Below are 22,017 nucleotides of genomic sequence, written 5' to 3'. Positions count from 1 at the left end.
AGTGTTGAGAAAGAAAAACAGAGCTGGAGGAATCAGTCTCTTGGACTTCAGACTCTACTACAAAGCTACAGTAATCAAGACAGTATGGTACTGGCACAAAAACAGAAATATAGATCAATGGAACAGGATAGAAACCCAGAGATAAATCCACGCACATATGGTCACCTTATCTTTGATAAAGGTGGCAAGAATATGCAATGGAGAAAAGACAGCCTCTTCAATAAGTGGTGCTGGGAAAACTGGACCGATAGGTATAAAAGAATGAAATTAGAACACTCCCTAACTCCATACACAAAAATACACTCGAAATGGATTGAAGACCTAAATGTAAGGCCAGACACTATCAAACTCTTAGAGGAAAACATAGACAGAACACTCTATGACATCAATCACAGCAAGATCCTTTTGAACCCACCTCCTAGAGAAATGGAAATACAAACAAAAATAAACAAATGGGACCTAATGAAACTTAAAAACATTTGCACAGCAAAGGAAACCATAAACAAGACCAAAAGACAACCGTCAGAATGGGAGAAAATATTTGCAAATGAAGCAACTGACAAAGGATTAATCTCCAAAATTTACAAGCAGCTCATGCAGCTCAATATCAAAAACAAACAACCCAATCCAAAAATGGGCAGAAGACCTAAATAGACATTTCTCCAAAGAAGATATAGAGATTGCCAACAAACACATGAAAGAATGCTCAACATCATTAGCGAAATGCAAATCAAAACTACAATGAGATATCACCTCACACCAGTCAGAATGGCCATCATCAAAAAATCTACAAACAATAAATGCTGGAGAGGGTGTGGAGAAAATGGAACCCTCTTGCACTGTTGGTGGGAATGTAAATTAATACAGCCACTATGGAGAACAGTATGGAGGTTCCTTAAAAAACTACAAATAGAACTACCATAGGACCCAGCAGTCCCACTACTGGGCATATACCCTGAGAAAACCATAATTCAAAAAGAGTTATGTACCAAAATATTCATTGCAGCTCTATTTACAATAGCCAGAACATGGAAGCAACCAAAGTGTCCATCAACAGATGAATGGATAAAGAAGATGTGGCACATATATACAATGGAATATTACTCAGCCACAAAAAGGAATGAAACTGAGTTATTTGTAGTGAGGTGGATGGACCTAGAGTCTGTCATGCAGAGTGAAGTAAGTCAGAGAGAAAAACAAATACCATATGCTAATACATATATATGGAATCTAAAAAAAAAAAAGTCATGAAGAACCTAGGGGCAAGATGGGAATAAAGATGCAGACCTACTAGAGAATGGACTTGAGGACACAGGGAGGGGGAAGGGTAAGCTGGGACAAAGTGGGAGAGTGGTAGTGTATATATGGACATAAATACACTACCAAATGTAAAATAGCTAGTTAGTGAGAAGTAGTCACATAGCACAGGGAGATCAGCTCAGTGATTTGTGACCAGCTAGAAGGGTGGGATAGGAAAGGTGGGAGGGAGACGCAAGAGGGAGGTGATATGGGCATATACGTATGCATATGGCCAGGAAATGATTATAAAAATTGTTATTGGCCTTAAAAAACGAAAAATAGAACCAGCATATGACCCAGCAATCCCAGTACTGGGCATATAGCCTGAGAAAACCATAATTCAAAAAGAGTCATGTACCAAAATGTTCACTGCACCTCTATTTACAAAGCCATGGAAGCAACCTAAGTGTCCATCAACAGATGAATGGATAAAGAGGATGTGGCACATATATACAATGGAATATTACTCAGCCATAAAAAAGAACAAAACTGAGTTATTTGTAGTGAGGTGGATGGACCTAGAGTCTGTCATACAGAGTGAAGTAAGTCAGAAAGAGAAAAACAAATACCGTATGCTAACACATATATATGGACTCTAAAAGAAAAAAATGGTCATGAAGAACCTAGGGGCAGAATGGGAATAAAGACGCAGACCTACTAAAGAAGGGACTTGAGGACACGGGGAGGGGAAAGGGTAAGCTGGGACGAAGTGAGAGAGTGGCATGTACATATATACACTATCAAATGTAAAACCGATAGCTAGTGGGAAGCAGCCGCATAGCACAGGGAGATCAGCTCGGTGCTTTGTGACCACCTAGAGGGGTAGGATAGGGAGGGTGGGAGGGAAGGAGATGCAAGAAGGAAGAGATATCGGGATATATGTATATTTATAGCTGATTCACTTTGTTATAAAGCAGAAACTAACACACCATTTTAAAGCAATTATACTCCAATAAAGGTGTTAAAAAAAAAAAAGACAACCCTCAGAATGGGAGAAAATATTTGCAAACGAAGCAACTGACAAAGGATTAATCTCCAAAATTTACAAGCAGCTCATGCAGCTCAATATCAAAAAAACAAACAACCCAATCCAAAAATGGGCAGAAGGCCTAAATAGACATTTCTCCAAAGACGATATACAGATTGCCAACAAACACATGAAAGGATGCTCAACATCACTAATCATTAGAGAAATGCAAATCAAAATTACCAAGTATCACCTCACACCGGTCAGAATGGCCATCATCAAAAAATCTACAAACAATAAATGCCGGAGAGGGTGTGGAGTAAAGGGAACGCTCCTACACTGTTGGTGGGAATGTAAATTGATACAGCCACTATGGAGAACAGTACGGAGGTTCCTTAGAAAGCTAAAAACAGAACTACCATACGACCCAGCAATCCCACTACTGGTCATATAACCTGAGAAAACCATAACTCAAAAAGAGTCATGTACCATTGTGTTCATTGCAGCTCTATTTACAATAGCCAGGACATGGAAGCAAACTAAGTTTCCATCGACAGATGAATGGATAAAGATGTGGCACATATATACAATGGAATATTTCTCAGCCATAAAAATAAATGAAATTGAGATATTTGTAATGAGGTGGAAGGACCTAGAGTCTGTCATACAGAGTGAAGTAAGTCAGAAAGAGAAAAACAAATACCGTATGCTAACACATATATATGGAATCTAAAAAAAAAAAAAAAAAGTTCTGCAGAACCTAGGGGCAGGATAGGAATAAAGACACAGACGTAGAGAATGGACTTGAGGACACAGGGAGGGGGAAGGGTAAGCTGGGACGAAGTGAGAGAGTGGTATGAACTTATATATACTACCAAATGTAAAACAGATAGCTAGTCGGAAGAATTGCATAGCCCAGGCAGATCAGCTCGGTGATTTGTGACCATCTAGAGGGGTGAGTTAGGGAGGGTGGGAGGGAAACGCAAGAGAGAGGAGATATTGGGATATATGTATATGTAGAGCTGATTCACTTTGTAATAAAGCAGAAACTAACACTCTATTTTAAAGCAATTACACTCTAACAAAGATGTTAAGAAAAAAAAAAAACCCACAGAGGCGTTAAAAACAAACAAACAGAAGAACAAACCAAACCAATCCACCAGCAAACGAACCAATCAACCAACAAAAACAAAAAACTTTAAATTTCTCCAGCCTACCTGTGGTGAGCAGTTTTCTGTATCAGCTTGGCTAGGCTGTAGCACCCAGTTATTCATCCAAACACGACTGGAGGCATTGCCGGGATGACATGTTGTAGAGATAGTTAACACCTCTAAACAGCTGATTTTAAGTAAGTTGATAATCCTCAATTATCTGCGTGGGTGTGGCTGATCTCATCAGCTGAAAGTCCTAAAAACCTTTCAAAAGCTTGGACTCCAAAATGAAGAAATTCTACCTGTGGACTGCAGGTCCACTTCTGTCCAAGAGTTTTCAGTCTACCTTTGATACAATCCAAAGGTCTAAAAAGAATTAAATATTTGTTGAGTCCATTAAAAAAAACTGGTTCTGTGCCCATCATTCCACTCAAAACAGGCTACACATGTTCTAATTAACCTTATTTTGCTAAGCACCTTTTTCAAGTGGCTACCCAACTGACCGTGCTTAGAAAGTTCATGCTTTTTTGCAGCTCTGCTTTATCTCCTGTTAGATATGAAGGGTCCATTCCTGTGCGAGTCGGCTGGTCTCACTATTTTGTTCAGTTGTTCAATTTATAGATATAAATAGATGTTGGATTTTATCAAATGTTTTCTACCATCTTATGATTTTTATACTTTAATATATTAATGTACTGGATTTCATTAATTCATTTTCCAATATTGAAATAATCTTGTGTAACTGGGATAATTCAACATGGCCATGAGTCTACCACTTTTATACACTGTTCGATTGGGTTTGTTAAATTTTGGCTTTTGGTGTTGGCATCTATGTTACACTTGATCTTAGCAAAACATTGAGAAGGGATAGCACATTAGATAAAAGTTGATCAATCAGTTCAATGCATTCCTAAATTTAATTATTATATAGAGATAAATAGAAAGAAAAATAAAAGTAAAAATTCAAGTTAAGTAGATTTCCTACACTGTTTTAAGGTTAAAGAAATGATATATAACATTCTTGCCACAGAGAGAAAGTTATCGAATGAGATACATGTAAGTCCACTCAAAGATGTACCTGCTGGCCCAAGAGGGTAAATTTGAGGATTAATAAGAGAACTTCAATGAATTAAAATGTATCACATATGTTAAAGTTCAATTTCTTGATCTGGGTGGTGGTTATAGGAATGTCTGATATAATAATTTATTAAGTTATACATTTGTTTAATTCTGTTTCTGTAACCGTGCTGTTTAAAACATACTTTTTAAACTGGGTGAGTGAATGTATCCATCATATAATTTTCAGAGAAAATGTTCCAGAAAGTTCCATGTCTATACTAAGTATCAACCTATCAAGTTGATAAACACAAGAAGTCGAAGTTGATATTTTCAATATTTATTAGTAAGGCTGAGGCCACAGCCTTTATACAGCACAATTTGCGTAAGTTATCAAGATACTTCTTGTATACAATCACAAAACCAAGACATATTTTTACATAGAATAAAACTGAAGACAGATTTACAAGCGTTTTCATACAAATCTCATGTATTTCAGTTCAATTTATACAACATTTAGCCCAAGAATTTTTATTTGTTCATTAGATTTTCCAGAGAGATTTGGGTAGAACAGAAAAGAAGGACACATTAGCAAATCACCAACACAGCATGCAACATACAGTTAGAAACAAGACATATCTCCAAGTACTCTATTTTTTATCTTGAAATCAATTTTATTAGGTTTTTATTTTTTCAGACAAGAAATTTATTTCCTTTAACATCAGATGTGTTTTTGTTAGGATATCAGCACACACATTAATTGGTAGTGGGAGCACCTGAGCACATCACCAACAAATATACAGACACAATCAAACAAGAATCATATTCACATGCTGAATGCCACAAGGATTTAATATTTCAACTTCGTCTAGGTTACCAAATGTATAGTTATGTACAGGGTAACGAATTAAGAAAATGCTGTCAATCTACGTATCAGATAAGGAATCATTTGATTAAATGCTTTTGATTTATTATCTTTAATAATAACAACATGGAACATACAGAAAACATCAATGTGTCATATTCAATGAGATTATCTGTTTCACTCATTCATTCTTGTGTTACATCAAAGGCAAGTTATTATTAAAGAGACAGCTCATAATTATTCATTGAGCTTTCTTTTACTTCCAGCTCCAAGCTCAAAAAGAGGGAAAATCACTCTGTCACACATAGAGTTATAAACACATATATAGCTGTAGTTGGCTGCTTTTGGAATATTAGACATTGTAGCAATGAAAATAAGTTTTAAAAAATATTGTTAGTTATGATTTAAATAATAAAGTAAAAAAATACTATAAACATCTTTATGATATCTTAATGAAATGAAACACTGATCAAATCGTTTCTAATAAATTGGGCACAATATAGTATATTATTTCATTTTATTTCACATCACCACCAACCTAGTTCACTACCTCTATCACCATGATCATCACAACCGTTCCTATAATAAGAATCAATATCAGCTGGTTACCAGCTATAATATTCCCACAATATGACTATCTTAATGTGTGTGATCCACAAAATCAAATCCACTGATATGCTGAAAATATGCATTTACTAGTGTGATGAATTACAATATGGGCAACGCTAAGGAGCAAAGACAATCACTACCCCTTAGTCTTGGGTACTCTTCCTTTAAACTGAAGTGATAAATAAAGAGTTCAGAGTCGCCAAAAGTCTCCTTAACCTTAAGTAAAACAGGGAAACACCAACTTCTTGCTCCTAGCGTTGTCTGTGTCTGTCACGACCATTCTAGATATCCCTGTCTTTTGTAAAAATTCACTCTGTGCTTTTGCTTCACAGCTAAAGGTTTCTTGAGGACCGAATTTTAAACCAAGAAGCAACTTCCGTCTCTGATGACTCAATGAAGTTGTAGGAAAAATTAAGATGCTTTTCAAGGCATAAGTGCTATAGTCGGACTAATCACGTGTTATTTAGAGACTACAAACTTTGTCTCTATTAGGATAAAAAAAGCTAATTCTGGTAAAACAAATGAAATAAAAAGTGGAAAACCATGTGCTGTGATATATACAAAAAGTAAAAAACACCAAGAGCCCTATTTGCAATTAAAAAAGAAATAGTTGTGTTGTAAGAAGGGTAATCAATATCATTCAGAAGAAATGCATTTGTAGAAGGATCAGTGTTGCATAGAATAATTCCAGTACAACCTAGGTGTTTGGTCAGCTGCAAAGGGGGATGCTGGTGCACAAAAAGAAGCCCTGTCACTTAACTCTCTGGATTGGCCTGGCCCCATCACCAGTTGTTGGAACAGAGGGGCACCTGTAATGGAAAGACTCCTACTTTTTCAGGTCAAATAGCTACCAAGGTATGACCTTTGCTTTGGTGGCACCTCCTTTTGTGTATCCTAAAAGAAACTGCAGCTGGAATGAAGTAAACTAACTGGTCATAAACCTCTCATGCACACTTCTGGATGTAAGTGGCTGCAGAAAAGGATCCACGGGAGCCAGAGTTTCCTTTAAGGACAAACAGCAGAGCCTTTTTATGTCAGAAAGAGATCTTCCTGAACCCTTCCCTTCCCCAGTTATGAGTGATGATTATAAGCTTCCTAAAGTGCTAAATTCTGCTGGAAATATCCATGGCAACCATCAGCAGATCTAGTTGTCTCTAAAAATAGAATCCTAGCAATATCAAATCCTTAGCGATCCCCTCGCTGCACGTTCATTTTACAGCAATATCAATGATAAATGACATTGCATTTTCGGGGGAGAGGGTCTTAAAAAATAGAGGGAAGAAAAGTGACTTATCTTTCTTAGATTGGAAAGGAGTGAATTTGTATTTCTTTATGAATATAATAAAGATATGTAACCTGGTATTTATTAGAAATTATTTTTTAATGTCTTAAATTCAATCAGTTCCTCTCAGATTTCAAGTATGTTTTTCTCTAAAAATGAGAAGATTCAATATCTGAGCAATATATTTGGAGATGATTTCTCTGATCCCACTAAAACCTCACCTTTGAATAAAGAATCAGCTCTTAAGCTCAGAATTCACAGAGAAGCAATTTAATTAATTTATTTTTGTGGATATGGGAATAGGATAAGATCGGCATAATTTATTTAATTTATGATAATCCGATTTGCTATTCATTTTCATTGAATTTTCTCCCCTTTTTAGGTTAAACGAAAGTTTATATTTTAAAGAAAAAAATAGTTTTGGAGCCAATATACTGCTTTTATCCATGTCAGTGCTTGCTATTTGTTTGGAAGATGCTTTTTCACATATAAAAATTGGGAAATAAAAAACTGCATAATACTTATTCCTCACTTATGTGTATAAAACTATATTTGGAAATGTGCTTTCATCTTCTCTCATAGATCACTTAGCTTGATCATCCCAACATCCCATTAGGAAGGCTAGGAATATATAATTATATTTTCCCACAAATAAGAAAACTGAGGAAAATTGAGTTTAAGTGACATGTGCAAGGTGACACAGTTCGTCAGCGGCAGAACCAAGACCAGAAGCCAGGCTTTTAATCCTAGCCGAGTGCATCTCCTATAAGTCCACGTTACCTCCTTTGTTCACGTTGTTGGTTGATGGGGAAGAGGATGCTTCATTTTAATGACTTAGACGTTGGTCCTTTTATTCCATATTATTAAAATAGCTCAAAGGATATTTTCACCTTAATATAATGTTGATTTTTCACATATTTTCCCAACATTGATGAACTTGATCACTGTGATACTGTCACTAAAGTAGGAAAATAGAGCACTAAAGAGAACTTGAATTTAGTGTCAGGGTTTTCATTTTACAAGTTAATGTACTAAGGGGAAAAAAAGACCATTGTGGAAGAGCAGGAAATGACACCAATTTAATCAATGTCACAGATTAATACGATTTGTTTGCCAGAGGGAGAATTTTCTCTCTGTCCATGTATCATTCAAGAGAAAGAAAATATATGGGATAATACATTTATTTGCAATTCCACAAAGAACAAGTTATCATGCTTCCTAGAACATACTAATTTAATCTAGGTCCTTTGCTATGTAGACTGAAAATGTCTTGGATTAAGGGTAAATTATGGAGTTTTTGATGTTTCAACCAAGGTTCCAAAAGTTTGTGGGGCAATATTCTTTTTTGTTAGCCAGTCATGGCTTTATTTCTAGATAAATGTCATTTCATTTCTACTTAGTAGTGTCTTAACTATACTTTATTTCAAGTTTTACTAGTGTGCTTTTACAACATGAATTCTAAAACTGGTGGTGTTCACCCTTGTAACATTTAGACACAGAGAAAACCTGTACAACATGATCTAAAAGCTATAATTTCTACATCCCTGGTTCCCTTTTTCCTGTAAACACAAGCTCCTTACTTCTAGTCTGGACACATATTGTAGGTGTATCCTATGTCAGAATCTCAAAACAGTTAGTTGTCTGAGAAGATAAGATGAAGAAGAGACTTTTTAAAACTGAGATTTTTTCCATTAGTTTTTTCCTTTCAACCAAGTTCTTTTGCATAAAGGATTACTTTTGTCTGCATTAGAAAACATATTAATCTTTGAGTCTCAGCCTTTAGATAGCTGTAGCTCAACTCTACCCAAAAATTTTTGCATTAAGCAAACAAAATTTCTCTCACCGTTTTTCTTGACAGCCACAAGAAATCCAAGGTTTGAGAACTATTTTTCTTGTCTTCAATATATGAACTTTTTCATTTGAGGTTTTTTTTTTCTATGTTCCACAACAATACATTTGCAAGCCTTTGAGTATGTTTTTGCCTTTTGTTCTTCTTCTCATGGTTACCCCTGTAAACATAGCTTAGAACAATAGTATTCGACTATAGTCTTGATTTAAGACTGTTTAAAGCACTTTCTATACCCTGAGCAGACACATTTCTTCAGTGGGCTTGAGTAGGACTGACCAAAAGTTTGTGCCAGTTGACTATTCTTTTTCTGAGATCCACTTTGTCTAGCCAGATACAGGCTTCACCAATCAAGGTCTTTTTCATAAACTTCCCTCCATTGGAAAAAAGTAAAATCTAGAAAAAATAGCCAAAATTATATATATTTGTGTGTATATTTTCAACCTCTTTTATGGACATTTGCTCATCAAAGAAGTAACAGAGACAAGAAAGGGTGAGGGTGAGAGAAATAGCAGGCATACTTGTAGGAGGACTAATAACTAACATGTCCTCAAAAGATTTGCATAATATTAATTAATTTACCTCAACATTTCCCAAAGGCAAAGACATATCCTGAAGGACAGGAGAATTCTAGATAATATTAGCTAGCTAGATAAACCTAGCTAACTCTAACTAGGTTTGTGATTAAACTGATTGAAAGTTTCAAAAAAGAAATTTGCTAGGTGCATGTTTTATTACTTAATGAAATGTTAACTCAAACACAGAATGATTTGAGTCGTGAGTACATAAATACGAGTTTACAAGGCGGATAGAACATAATACTGGCTTTAAATGCCATTGAATTTACTGGGAATTTTATTATAGGAAGCACTTCCAAAGTGGCTTCTTGTCATATGTAGAGCTTACACTAGTTGAAATTCCACGGGATCTCATACTCAAGAAATCTTTTTCTTTTAGGGATCAGTTGAAAGAAAGGTAGAGAAATTGAGATGGAGATAACCATTAATCCTTGACAATTCTTCTCTCATGCTCTCTCTTTCTTTTCGGAATCTCCTTCAGATAATTCATCTTTATTCCTGATTAAAATTTACTGTTACGTTTCTGACTTCAAAATCTACTTTTCTGTCTCTTTTAGCTTCTGGTTTGGGGATTTCAAATGGCACATTATATGTTTTACTTGGACCCTGCCTTCCTATCAAGTTTATCACATTTCAGACAAACTCATGTTCTTTCTCCCTATCCATCACTTCTGTAAGTACTCAATCTCTGTGATTGACACATTTGTTCACACAGATTTCAGAGTATCCTTTAACTTTCTTACTCCCTTCAACTCTAATGTCAATTAATCCTCTCAGTGTAGTTTTTGCTTTGCAATATCTCTTATATAGGTCTCTAGTACAGGCCTCTAAGTGCCAGTACCATGGTCTTCTCTTCCCACATTTTTTCATCTCTTCCCTCCCTCCTCCTTTTTCCTCTTTCATTCCATGTCTCTGTATCTACTAAAGATATACTATGCACAAGCATTGTGCTAGGCTACAAAACAAAGAGCGACGAAAATCAAGCCTTGCACTAGAGAAGCTGATAGTACAGAAGCAGTGAGAGGTAAGTACACAAATTGTTGTACAAGACTGGGATTAATGGCCTAATGAGATAAGCAAAACATTATGTGAATAAGGTGTGATAAATTATACCCAGGGTCATTATTAAAGAGCTGTTTACATCAAAAGACATGGAAAATTGCGATAGATGGAGAGAGATGGAGAAGGGAGTATTGAAGGAGAGGAAGAATATGAGCAAAGAATTAGAGGTTTAACTTGATTTCAAGATTCTGGTGTGACTGGGGTCAAGCGTGAGTGGAAATGTATACAAGGAGATGAAATTAAGTCAATACAATTAGAACTCACCTTAGAGGACTCTGAATGAGTCAGGATAATGATGAATCACTGGAGGGTTTCAATGTTACGTAGCCAGTGTTTTTAAAAGATACCTCTGCCATCAGTGTGATAAAATGAATTAAAGGGTAAGATATTGATGGCAAGTAGGCCAGGTATATACCACTGAGATGATTTGCATAACAAAGATGAGGGCCCAAAGAGGATTAGTGTGGCAGTAAGCATGGAAAAAAATCTATGTAAAAGAAACTGAGTAGGTAGAAGAGAGGCAACTTGGTAGCTAAATGGATGGGATGAGCGGGTTGAGGAATTTTAAAGGGCCCCTGGGAAGTTACCTCTAAAAATTAACTTATAAAACATCACATAGTGTATGATTGGCATTTAAATATTGAATAATTAAATGGGAAATAACTACAGTATAAATGAAAATCTAAAAATCGGAACTGTATGAGTTACCTGAAGAGAATGTCCAGCAGGACTTAGGCTGAATCTAAAAGTTTCATTGAATGAAGGCTCTCGATCATGTCTACATACTCTTGTTTTTTTCTTGATCACCTTTTTTTGGGTAGAAATATTCATCACATATATTTTCACATATAGATCTGAAAATAAGAATTCAGCTTGTTAAGTGTCCATTAATAATACAATTTTCTATTGAAAGAGTTATAATCGTATATGGAGAGTTCTCCTACATTTTACACAAAGCCAGTAGCCTGTGAACAATTTGTTTCAGACAACATAGAGTAATTAAAATATACACCAATTTTCTTAGCAACTTAAATGTTTTCTTGCTGTATAATAAATACATCACTCTACATTTGTGTTGAAAAAAATCTAATTTTTAACTAGTAAAATATCAACTTGCTCTATATAAGAGAAACTCATTCTTATTTCATATTTTTCAGATATATTTGGTACACAGCCCAAATTTTAATTAGCGTTTTTTAGCTATTTAGGGCATACTCCTAAAGAGTTCCTAGATACATTATATTGCTCATTATCATAAAATTAGATACCTGGTAAGTGATCAGGAGATTTAAATTTGTAGGTGATATTTCTGCATTGGAGGATTTCAACTATGAGTTGTTCCCCATCTGTCTTCATTTCTTTCTTCAGTGCAATCTTGATTTCTCCCATTACCTGAGTTTTAACTGGAACAATTTAATTAAAAAGTTAAGGAATATATCATGCCATTAATTAAGTGGTTAGTTCAATAATTTACTCATATTTTCATTTATTGAGTGTTTATCAAGTGCTAAACAACTTATCGCATCCCGTGGATACACAGATGAATAAAATACAGTCCCAGCCCTTAAGGAGAGGAAGGCCTCATGGGGAGACTGATAAATTATATGCTTACAATAAAGTATGTTAAGTATAATGATAAGCAAGTAACAAGAGGGGTATGGAAGAAATGCAAGTAGGTATTACTCAATTGTAGATTTTTAGGCCAAAAGAGGTAATAGATGAGACTACAGGGGACTATAGGAAGACAGTCATACATAAAAATAATAGAATTCTAATATAATATATAGGCAGTATTAAGTCAAGTGAAATACAAGAAGTGGTTTGCCGACAATTGCTCACTACTTAACAGGCTTGCAAAAGAACACTTGCTAATACAACTAAATGTCGTTGTATATTATATCTACTTCCATTCTATTTTTCTTGTAAAAGAAGTAGGCAACAAGAGTATATGGTAATAATATTACACAAGGGAAATTATGAGTGATTGAAATGAATTCAATGTATTTCTTTCTAGTGTTTATCTTGGATCTTTACATTACTGAAAAAGCTATTCATACTAGGTCAAATTCTTTATAGTTTCATCCTTTTCTCTATTGACGCGTATATTTATCCACTTACCATTCACCAACAAATATTTTATTTTCCACCCTACTCTGTGATAAGCACTCTGTTAGGAAGAATGGATACAATGATAAGCCAACATACACATGCTTATTGGTTTTATGGTTTTTCTGTCTATTGGGAAGAAATCCATCAATGAAATATTTTCGTCAATAAGTGTACAATTAGAAAGAGAGGAAAGGTTCTGAAGTACAAGAGCATGTTTACAGAAAAGCCTAGGAAAGGGCTTCATGAGCTGAAACCAGAAGAATAAGAAAGAATTAACTAGGTGACATGGGCGGGGAAGAACATTATAAAGAGAAGGAACAGTGTGTTCACAAAAGGCAACATCATGGGACTGAGGAACTAAATAAATATTCGTGTGATTATAAGATACTGTTAAGTGGTACTATGTTAAGAATTTGGGTTTTACCTTTAGAACAATAGGAATCTATTAAAGGTCTTTAACACGGATGTAGATCATTTGTTCTCAAATGTTTCTGTCTCAGGATTTATTTATACTCTTTAAAAAAATGGTGGTACTCAACATTAAAATTTCTAATTAAAAAGTAAAATTGGATATTTAAAAATTTATTTATTGATTCAGTTAAAATGACAACAATATACCTATAAATAAGTATTTTAATGAAAAATAACTGTATTTTCCAAAGCAACAAAAAATAGTGAGGAGTGACATTTTATATTTTTCAAATTTCATTAGTGCTTGGCTTAATAGAGGACAGCTGGATTCTCATACCTGTTTCTACATTAAATCCAGATCAATATGCTGTTTTATTTGAAATATATGACAGTCTCACACAGATATATATATATAGTTGGAAAAGGAAGGAGTATTTTAATATCCTTTCAGACAACTGTGGACAATCTTTGATACTACATTAACACTTGAAAAGTGGTAGTTTCTTTAAGATTAGTGTAAATGTGAAATCTGAAACTGTATCAATGAACCTTTGGACTGTTACTTTAAAATACAATTGTCTATCTTGCACCTTGAATGGACCAGTTAACTATGCCTGAATTGGTAACATCCTATATTGTTCGTTTTGGAAAATACTGGTTTACTGAGTTATGCAGGTTTTCAAAACATTGACACAATTCATACAATATTAAAAGCACATTTGTTAATATCACCATCGATATCATAAAGAAATTCTGACTACTGGAAAGCTGACAAGCTCAGGGAGGCAGGTATAAGTTTTGGAAATTTTTATTTTTACTTAGAAGTTGATTTTTATTATTGACAACAACTATTGCCAATTGTTTTTATCAAAGTGAAAAACTCACTTTGTTAATTTTTGAGAAAATGGCAGCTGAATACAGTCAGCCTTCTGCACCCATGGCTTCTGCATCCATGGATCCAACCAACTGAAGATCAAAATATCAAAAAAAAAATTTTCCAGAAAGTTCAAAAAGCGAAGCTTGAATTTGCCACATGCAGGCAACTATTTACATATCATTTACATTGTATTAGGTATTATAAGTAATCTAGAGATGATTTAAAGTGTATGGGAGGATGTGCATAGGTTATATGCAAATATCACATCATTTTATATAAGGGACTTTAGTGTAAGCAGATTTTGGTATTTGTGGAGGTTGAGGAGGCTCCTGGAAACAATCTCCCATGGATACCAAGGGTTAACGTTACCAAAGTTTGAATAGGCAGAGTTTATCTGTCAGTTGTCTTTCAAGTAAAAATGATATTTCTTGTAAAAAAAAGGCTGGCTCAGCTTGCAACTCAAATAAATTGCACTAACATGTTTTCTCAAGTCAACGTTCATATTTTGGTATGCAGCAGAAGTGCTTTTTGTGTAGTTCCCATTTTATCACACAGAATATTCTAGAACATAGACTATTAGAAACACATGTACTTAAGGGTCTAGGTTTAATAACAAGAATCTTAATTTCTTTATAAAGGATATTGTTAAGTGAAACAGGCAAGTTTTTCATATAAGTGCATGGTGGTAAAAAATAAATACAGTCACTATTAGTACAATTTGGTGCTGCTGCCCTGATTTATGCTAAGTCACCAGCAGTTTTCTGCAGCATTGCTTTTGCATTATCAATGTAAATGTCAACATGGTAAAATGGTAAATAATATCTTAGTATACTTAAAAAATAATTTTGACCTGGATGCACTTCAACAGTCTTGGGGACCCATGAGGATTTCTGAACCATGCTTTGAGAATGACTGTTAAAGAATATAGTTGAGTAATCTCCAATAGGAAATTAAAGTAACAAAAGCATCATGTACAAAATCTATTAGATTGTAGTTATTTAATCATTTAGATTTAATTTTGTCACACATTTGGATATGGGTTTTTAGAATGCATTTCTTCCCTGCATTAATTTTTGCTTTAATTAACTTATATTTTCATGTCTAGATGTACCCTAACATGTGGAAAACTATCTACCAATACCATACTTTGGCGTGCTCTCTTCCTTCTTTCAAAACACTAAGTTCCCCAAACAGGCAAAGTTGCCCTCCATATGTTTTATAAACTGAAACACAGATCTTCTAGACACAGTTAAATCGTGATAATTCAGCAGCCAATGATCATAGATACTTCACAGTAGCTGGGTGTTAGCTTTACCCTTGAGAAATTCAAGAAAATAAAGTGCAAGCCAAGGATTTTTTATGCAGCTAAAGTGTCTTTCAAGCAGCAAGCCCATAAGTTTAAGCATAAGGAACTCAAGAATACCATAGAAAAATTCCTTCTCAAGAAATATATGAGAGGATGAATTTCATCACATCAAAGAGATAACTAGAGAGACTTCAGCCAAAGGAGTGATGGTGAATACTTAATACATTTAATTGTAGAACTGAGACTAAAATAAGAGTCAGAATATAGGTGGGTAGAAGGGCAGCATGTAATTGTCATGTATTCTGATAGAGTATAAAGAATGAAACTGAAAGAGATGGATGACAAAGGGAGAGAAAGGGACAAGTAGAATGAGATTGTTGATTTTTGTATAGGTAAATGGTAGGTGACACAAGTTATACTATTTAAAATTGACAAGACAGATGGTAAATGGTAAGTAAGAAGAGCAAACATAATAAAAGGTATAAAAAAAGGCAATCATTGGAACAAAGATACAAAGCTTTCTTAATTACAAAATAAATTTAAAAAAATTAAAGACACCAAACGGAGGAAGAAACACAACAAATCTAACATCATATACACAATAGTTATAAAACAAAATGCAGAGTTGTGACCAAACATATCTGTCATATCAATAAACATGAACAGGCTCAGTGAGCATATTTTTAAAAAGATATTCAGATTGGCCCATAAAGCAAAGCTTATGAGCTATGCTATGCTAAAACTTAGTTTTGTTTCAAATAGTCACAAATACATAAATTGTAAGCATGCCAGATGTATGGAAACAATAAGAGAGTAGGGGTTGATATCTTATTGTGAGGCTAAATAGAAATCAGTTTGAAATGTAGTAAACAAGACAAAAAAAAGGACATGTTATAAAGTTAAACATCCATAAATCATAATGAAGACACAACAATTATGAACATCTATGCACCACTAAAATAGGTTGACACTAGAAAATAAGGTGTAAAGATGTAGGAGATGAAAGCCAGAATAAAGAGAATAATAATAAAATACTTTAACACAGTATTTTCAGTACAAGACAGGTGAAGTAGACTAAAATACGTAAAGACAGAATACTGAGGCACCAGAACCAATATAGCAGATCTCAGGATGTATATATTAAACACTACACTCTGATGAGAGAGAAAACATCTTTTCCTCAATTAAATATGGAACATGGATCATATTGATTGATTATGTATTGACTTACAAAGTAGACAACAGTAAGTTCTATAAAATGAAGCTAATACATTGTCTGATCACACACACACACACACACACACACACACACACAAAGGCTTTAACGAAACAATTCTTGGCTGAACAGAAAAATACAATGAGAAAATACAGAAGTTCTGAAAAACAATGATAATGAAAACACTATCAGAAACAATGAGAATTAAAATAATGATCAGAGGAAAATCACCAGTCTTAAACACCTATATCATTTAAAGCAGTGATCAGAAGAAAGTGCATATATGCATTAATATTCCATCAACAAAATTTTAAAAAATACAATTGATTTAAAATTCCAAAAGCTAGAAAAAGAACAACAAAGTAATATAAAAGAAAGTACAAGAAAATAAATAATAAAAATATACAGAGAAATTAATGAGGCAGCATATAGAAAAAATAGAAAAATAGTAGATAAAATTAATGAATCAAAATTCTGGTACTTTGACTAGCATCAATAAAATAGAAAAGCCAATAATGAATTTAGTCAATAACATGTGGCCTTAATATTACGATTTACAAATGGCATGTGGCCTTTTAACTACGACACTACGCTCCTCTCAGTGATTTGGTGTAAACATTTTAGTGTCCTGGATATACCCTAATACCATCCGCTCACATTCTGTTTACACATTCCTGACAGGCAGAAACAGCAAACATGTCTAATATATTTCTTTGAACTTGTGAGGGACCATCTAGCTCAGGTTACTGAACGATTTTAAATAAGTATAAACAAGCCCATTCAAATCAACCTGTTTTATTTTAAAGAACGTTGCAGGAAAATGAAGAATCTTCAATATAAAAATGAGAAAAGAAGACAGATGTTAGAATCTCCTTTCTTTAATACCTAGAAAAACTAGGGGAAAAAGTAAAATTCAGGAAAGTATTAGCCAGTAGCAACTAACCAAAAAATAGTCTCCTGCCAGAAAATGCTGAGTGGTGTGTAGGAATGGAAAGGCAGATTCTGGGAAGGCTCAGCTTAGCAGCATCCCCAACCATACCACGTATCACAAAATTTTGCCAGGAAAAAGAGAGATGAATTGCCAAAACCCTGAGAATTATCACCAAGTCCCCAGCACAGAGAAGTGGATGAACAATGAGTTTAGGCAGCCCCAGAAAAGTTATACTAAACCCTTGAGAGTGGCAGCTTTGGCTAATCGCTAGGAAGATCTGAGTTTCACTGAAAATAGGAAAAACAACAAGTGCTCCCCATTTACTGGGGATCCAAGGTTAAGAGGAGCAAAATCCAAAGCTGAGAGAGTCTTTTCATTGCAGTAAGACATACCTGGGCTTGGTTGAGTGAATGCTGGCAAAACAAAAGCAAAAACAAAAGCAAAAACCATTTAAATCAAATCTCAAGAGAGAGCAAAACGTAGTCAATCACGGCAGCAAATCTACCTGTGAAACAGCTCTATTTCTTTCCTCCAAAGGCATAGAAAATTGGATAGAACTACTACTGCTCCATCTCTCAAACAGTAACTGGGATAGAGGGGAAAAAAGAGTATTCTACCTGATAAGGAGGGAGTCAAGGAAAATACTCCCAGTATTTGGAGCCAATAGGAGTTGTGGACAGAATTGATCACACCACTGAACATGATGAAATGAAACATCAAGACAATTTTTTTTCTGGGAAAAATTCACTGTTATGGGTCATATTCCTCTAAAACTCCAACATGCCAAGCATATAAAATTTATTGCTGCTGTTTACCACTTTCTCACTTCAGAAGAAAGGTAGAATTAAACACTTGCTAACTAAAGTTCTCAAAGCACCACATTGCCTATTTTTTTCTTGGAAGGTTAAATTCACATGCTTCACAGTGTGGTACTTGTGAAGTTCTTGTTAAGTTTTTCCTACTCCAGATTGTTCCTTATTGTTTCTACTAAAGGAGGAGAGGAACATACCTACTGAGGTGGTCTCAAAGGACGCTTGCATTAATTATGAGTTATCACTATCAATTGTGCTTGCCCTTTCACTGGTTCAGAAAATCTTTGTCATTGGAAACAGATGCATATGGATGGTGACAAAAACCTCTGTTTTCACTCTCTCCACAGGATGAGGGAGAGTGGTGGGTGGGGGGTCAGAAACTATAGATCTGCTTGGGCCTCTGAACTGAAGAAGACAATGCACACATAGAGGCCATGTGTGGGTGTTTTGTCATTGTGTTTGGAGTAGAGAGTAAATGGGCAGTAAAAATTGCTTTGACCAGCCTCCAGGTCTCTTGGTGTCCCAAAATTTATGTTTTTGTTGTATTAAAAGAATAAAAATTAATCCTACTCTAGAGAAGATGTTTATCTTACAACATGATACAGAGCTATGATTAAAAGTAGAAAGAAGACTGTCTTTTCTCCATTGTATGTTATTGTCCCTTTGTCCAAGATTAATTGACCGTAGGTGTGTGGGTTTATTGCTAGGCTCTCTATTCTGTTGCATTGATCCATATGTCTGTTTCTGTGCCAGTACCATGCTGTTTTGATTACTGTAACTTTGTGGTATTGTCTGAAGTCTGGGAGGGTTATACCTCCATATTTGTTCTTTTTCCTCAGGATTGTTTTGGAATTCTGAGTCTTTTATGGTTCCATGTAAATTTTAGGATTATTTGCTCTAGTTCTGTGAAAAATGTCATGGGTAATTTGATAGGGATACCATTAAATCTGCAGATTGCTTTGGGTAGTATTGCCATTTTAACAGTATTAATTCTTCCAATCCAAGAGCATGGGATATTTTTCCATTTCCTTAAGTCATCTTCAATTTCCTTTATTAATGTTTTAGAGTTCTCAGCATGTAAGTCTTTTGCCTCCTTGGTCAGGTTTATTCCTAAGCATTTTTTTCTTTTGGATGCAATTTTATTTTATAATTTTTATTTTTATTTATTTTATTTTTGGCTGTGTTGGGTCTTCGTTGCTGTGTGCGGGTTTTCTCTAGGTGCAGTGAGCAGGGGCTACTCTTTGTTGTGGTGCACAAGCTTCTCATTGTGGTGGCTTCTCTTGTTGTGGAGCACGGGCTCTAGGTGCATGGGCTTCAGTAGTGGTGACACGTGGGCTCAGTAGTTGTGGTGCACGGGCTTAGTTGCTCCATGGCATGTGGGATCTTCCCAGACCAGGGTTCGAGCCCATGTCCCCTGCATTAGCAGGAGGATTTTTAACTACTGTGCCACCAGGGAAGCCCTTGATGCAATTTTAAAAGGGAGTGTGTTTTTACTTTCTCTTTCTAATATTTCATTGTTAGTGTAAAGAAATGCAACAGATTTCTGTATGTTAATCTTGTATCCTGCTACCTTGCTGAATTCATTTATCAGTTCTAGTAGTTTTTGTGTGGAGTGGTATAGGGAAAGCTGGATAGCCACATATAAATCAATGAAGTTAGAACACACCCTCATACCATACACAAAAATAAACTCAAAATGGCTTAAACACTTAAATATAAGACATGGCACCATAAAACTCCTACAAGAGAACATAGGCAGAACATTCTCTGACATAAGTAATACCAATGTTTTCTTAGGTCAGTCTCCCAAGGCAAGAGAAATAAAAGCAAAAATAAGCAAATGGGACCTAATCAAACTTACAAGCTTTTGCACAGCAAAGGAAACCATAAACAAAATGAAAAGGCAACCTATGGACTGGGAGAAAATACTTGCAAACAGTGTGAGCCACATGGGCTTAACTTCCAAAATATACAAACAACTCATACAACTCAGTAACAACAACAGTAAAACATCCCAGTCGAAAAGTGGGCAGAAGACTTAAGTAGACATTTCTCCAAAGAAGACATACAGATGGCCAATAGGCACATGAAAAGACGCTCAACACCACTAATTATTCGAGAAATGCAAATCAAAACTACACCAGTCAGAATGGCCATCATTAAAAAGTCTACAAATAACAAATGCTGGAGAGTGTGTGAAGAAAAGAGAACCTTTCTACACTGTTGGTTGGAGTGTAAATTGGTGCAGCCACTATGGAAAACAGTATGGAAGTTCCTCAAAAAACTAAAAATAGAGTTGGCACATGATCCAGCAATACCACTCCTGGGCATATATCTGGACAAAGCTATAATTCAAAAAGATACATACACCCCAATGTTCATAGCAGCACTATTTACAATAGCAAAGACATGCAAACAACTTAAATGTCCATCAACAGAAGAATAAAGAAGATGTGATCAATATATGTATATATAACAGAATACTACTCAGCTATAAAAAAGAATGAAATAATGACATTTGCAGAAACATGGATGGACCTAGAGATTATCATACTAAATGAAGTAAGCCAGAAAGAGAAAGACAAATACCATATGACATCACTTATATGTGGAATCTAAAATATGACACAAATGAACTTATTTATGAAACAGAAACAGACTCACAGACATAGAGAAGAGAATTTTGGTTGCCAGGGGGGAGAGGGGTGGGAGAGGGGTGCAAACTATTATATATATAAAGGATAAACAATAAAGTCCTACTGTATAGCACAAGGAACTATATTCAATATCCTGCAATAAATCATAATGGAAAAGAATATCAAAAAGAATATATGTATGCAAAAATACACACACACACACGCATATATATATATATATATATATATATATATATAACTGAATCACTTTTCTGTACACCAGAAACTAACACGACATTGTATATCAACTATACTTCAATTAAAAAAAAAAAGAATTGGGGCTTCCCTGGTGGCGCAGTGGTTGAGAGTCTGCCTGCCGATGCAGGGGACACGGGTTCGTGCCCCGGTCTGGGAGGATCCCACATGCCACGGAGGGGCTGGGCCCGTGAGCCATGGCCGCTGAGCCTGAGCCTCCAGAGCCTGTGCTCCGCAACGGGAGAGGCCACAGCAGTGAGAAACCCGCATACAAAAAAAAAAAAAAAAAAGAATAGAATAGAAAGAAGAAGAGATGATGGATATATACAGGGCATAGTTCAAAAATGAGATGACAAAATAATAGGTGGGGTGAAAATGGAGATAACAGAGCTAAAACACAAATAATCCCATTTGAAACCTGTTAATGAATTAGAAACATCCTGGGAGCAAAATTAAATAAGATAGAAATCAGTATTATTGACATAGAGGGAAGAAGGCTTAGGATGATACAGAGAGAAAAATAAAGAAGTTACAGAACAATGGCAGATATATTAGAACTGAAAAATATGATCCAATATAACTTATTGCTCAGAAAAAGTAAATTCAAGAGAATAGAAAATAACATCTATTTAAAATATAAAGATATTTCTCTGAAATAACAGTAGAGTGAATCTCTGGACCAAAAGATCATCCTATACTCACTGAAGTGATAAGTTGGTACACTGATATATCCAGCTTAAGCTACTTCA

At 35.0% G+C, this 22,017-nt stretch overlaps 1 protein-coding gene across 1 annotated transcript in view; it reads right to left on the bottom strand.

Moving 5' to 3' along the window:
• Positions 1-4,797: 4,797 nt before the first annotated feature.
• The window catches only part of PCLO (piccolo presynaptic cytomatrix protein), a 366,748-nt gene continuing 349,528 nt past the window's right edge, over positions 4,798-22,017 (bottom strand). Inside the window, exons 23-25 of the mRNA XM_089917758.1 lie at positions 11,984-12,118; positions 11,424-11,569; positions 4,798-9,471 (exon numbers count right to left, since the gene is read on the bottom strand). Of these exons, the coding sequence (XP_089773884.1) occupies positions 9,331-9,471; positions 11,424-11,569; positions 11,984-12,118 (422 nt within the window). The 3' untranslated portion in view covers positions 4,798-9,330. The remainder of the gene's footprint in view (positions 9,472-11,423; positions 11,570-11,983; positions 12,119-22,017) is intronic.

Source organism: Delphinapterus leucas, chromosome 9 (assembly GCF_059928025.1).
Source record: "Delphinapterus leucas isolate spDelLeu-1000000601 "Yukka" chromosome 9, BTC_Dleu_Yukka2, whole genome shotgun sequence".
In the NCBI taxonomy this organism is placed as follows: Eukaryota; Metazoa; Chordata; class Mammalia; order Artiodactyla; family Monodontidae; genus Delphinapterus; species Delphinapterus leucas.
The sequence above is the reverse complement of the archived record's forward strand: the minus strand, read 5'-3'. Positions and strand labels throughout refer to the sequence as shown.